Source organism: Anolis carolinensis, chromosome 5 (assembly GCF_035594765.1).
Source record: "Anolis carolinensis isolate JA03-04 chromosome 5, rAnoCar3.1.pri, whole genome shotgun sequence".
In the NCBI taxonomy this organism is placed as follows: domain Eukaryota; kingdom Metazoa; phylum Chordata; class Lepidosauria; order Squamata; family Dactyloidae; genus Anolis; species Anolis carolinensis.
Genome location: NC_085845.1, coordinates 178,373,379 through 178,374,600, shown reverse-complemented (window position 1 = coordinate 178,374,600; position 1,222 = coordinate 178,373,379). Strand labels below are relative to the sequence as shown.

The 1,222-nt window shown below is 53.6% G+C and overlaps 1 protein-coding gene across 3 annotated transcripts in view; it reads left to right on the top strand.

Moving 5' to 3' along the window:
- The first annotated feature begins 404 nt into the window (after window positions 1–404).
- rfx4 (regulatory factor X4) overlaps window positions 405–1,222 on the top strand; it is an 85,879-nt gene continuing 85,061 nt past the window's right edge. The window contains exon 1 of one of the 3 annotated variants that reach the window (XM_062983037.1): window positions 405–815. In XM_062983037.1, coding sequence (XP_062839107.1) covers window positions 773–815 — 43 coding nt within the window. In that variant the 5' untranslated portion in view covers window positions 405–772. The remainder of the gene's footprint in view (window positions 816–1,222) is intronic. The other 2 variants (XM_062983035.1, XM_062983034.1) reach the window with 2 other exon arrangements.

Sequence of the window (1,222 nt, the reverse complement as noted above, 5' to 3'; positions counted from 1 at the left end):
TACACTTTGCAAAAAATATATAGAAAACGTCATGTGTGAAGCCACTTGGGAGTCAGAGAGAAAGAAGAGGGGGGTGAGGCTAAAATAAACCGAGGAGGAGGTCTAACACGGTCCTGACAGCCCGCCAAGAGAGGGGAGGCTCAAGTAGTTTGGCTGTCATGAGCCCAAAGCTGGAAGTGGGCTGGGGAGGGAAAGGGGGCCTTGGAGGAGGAACTTTCCCCAAGACAAACGTGCCCCGAATGGCGTGGGGTGGGCTGGGGTGAAGGGGGGAGAGGAGGGGGGAGAGGGAGCTGGGCTTGCGTAGATCTGAAGTCTCTCTCCTCCCCCCCCCCCCCGTCCACCCCCGGCCCCCCGCCCGGCTTTGCTGGAGGAGCGCTTTTCTTATTCAAAGCAGGGGCACAATGGGGTTCACATGGAGCCTCGCCACATCCCCATCTGACTAGCAGCCATTCATCAGGCTGGCCGGCCTATCAATGACATTTCTCCCATCAGGGCTCCTATAAAATGACGCTTTTTCCCAGGAAACATCCGCAAACATTTTGACGGCTCTGGCGTTGCCCTGCTGGATTTACTGAGGACCTCTCTCTCTCTCTCTCTCTCTCTTTCCCTCTCTCTTTTCACCCCCTCTAACCTTTCCTTCCCCCACAAAACGCGCTCCTCCTCGCCTCCTTCCCCTTCCCTCCTTCCTCCTGAGCTTTAACACTTCTTCGCCCCCCAAAAAACCAAACCTCAGGACTTTTTGGGGGGCTCCTGCACCGTCCATGGGAACAGCATGCATTGTGGGTTGCTGGAGGAACCTGACATGGATTCCACAGGTCAGTTGAACAAGAGGTGGGAAGGAGGGGTGGAAAAAGGTTGAGTCCCAGTTGCTTTCGGGGTCCTTCGACTTTGCTTGCTGTGGAAATGTCAGAGATGGGAACGTGGTGGTCTCCATGTTGATATTGGATCAGGCTGACTCCCAGTTCAAGCTTCGTTGAATCTGGAGCATCTCTTGTCCCCCAAAGACTTTCAAGGGACTGGACTTCCTTGCTGTTGCAAACCCTTGACTTTGGGGGTGTTTAAAAATCCAAACTAACTCCCCCAAAAAACTTTCAAGGGACTGGTCTTCCTCACCCTTGCAAACCCTTGACTTTGGGGGTGTTTAAACTCCAGCTTGTTCACTTTGGAAAGGGGTAAATGAGTTGGGCGGATTGGGAATGCTTTTCTGGGGCGTTTGTTCTTG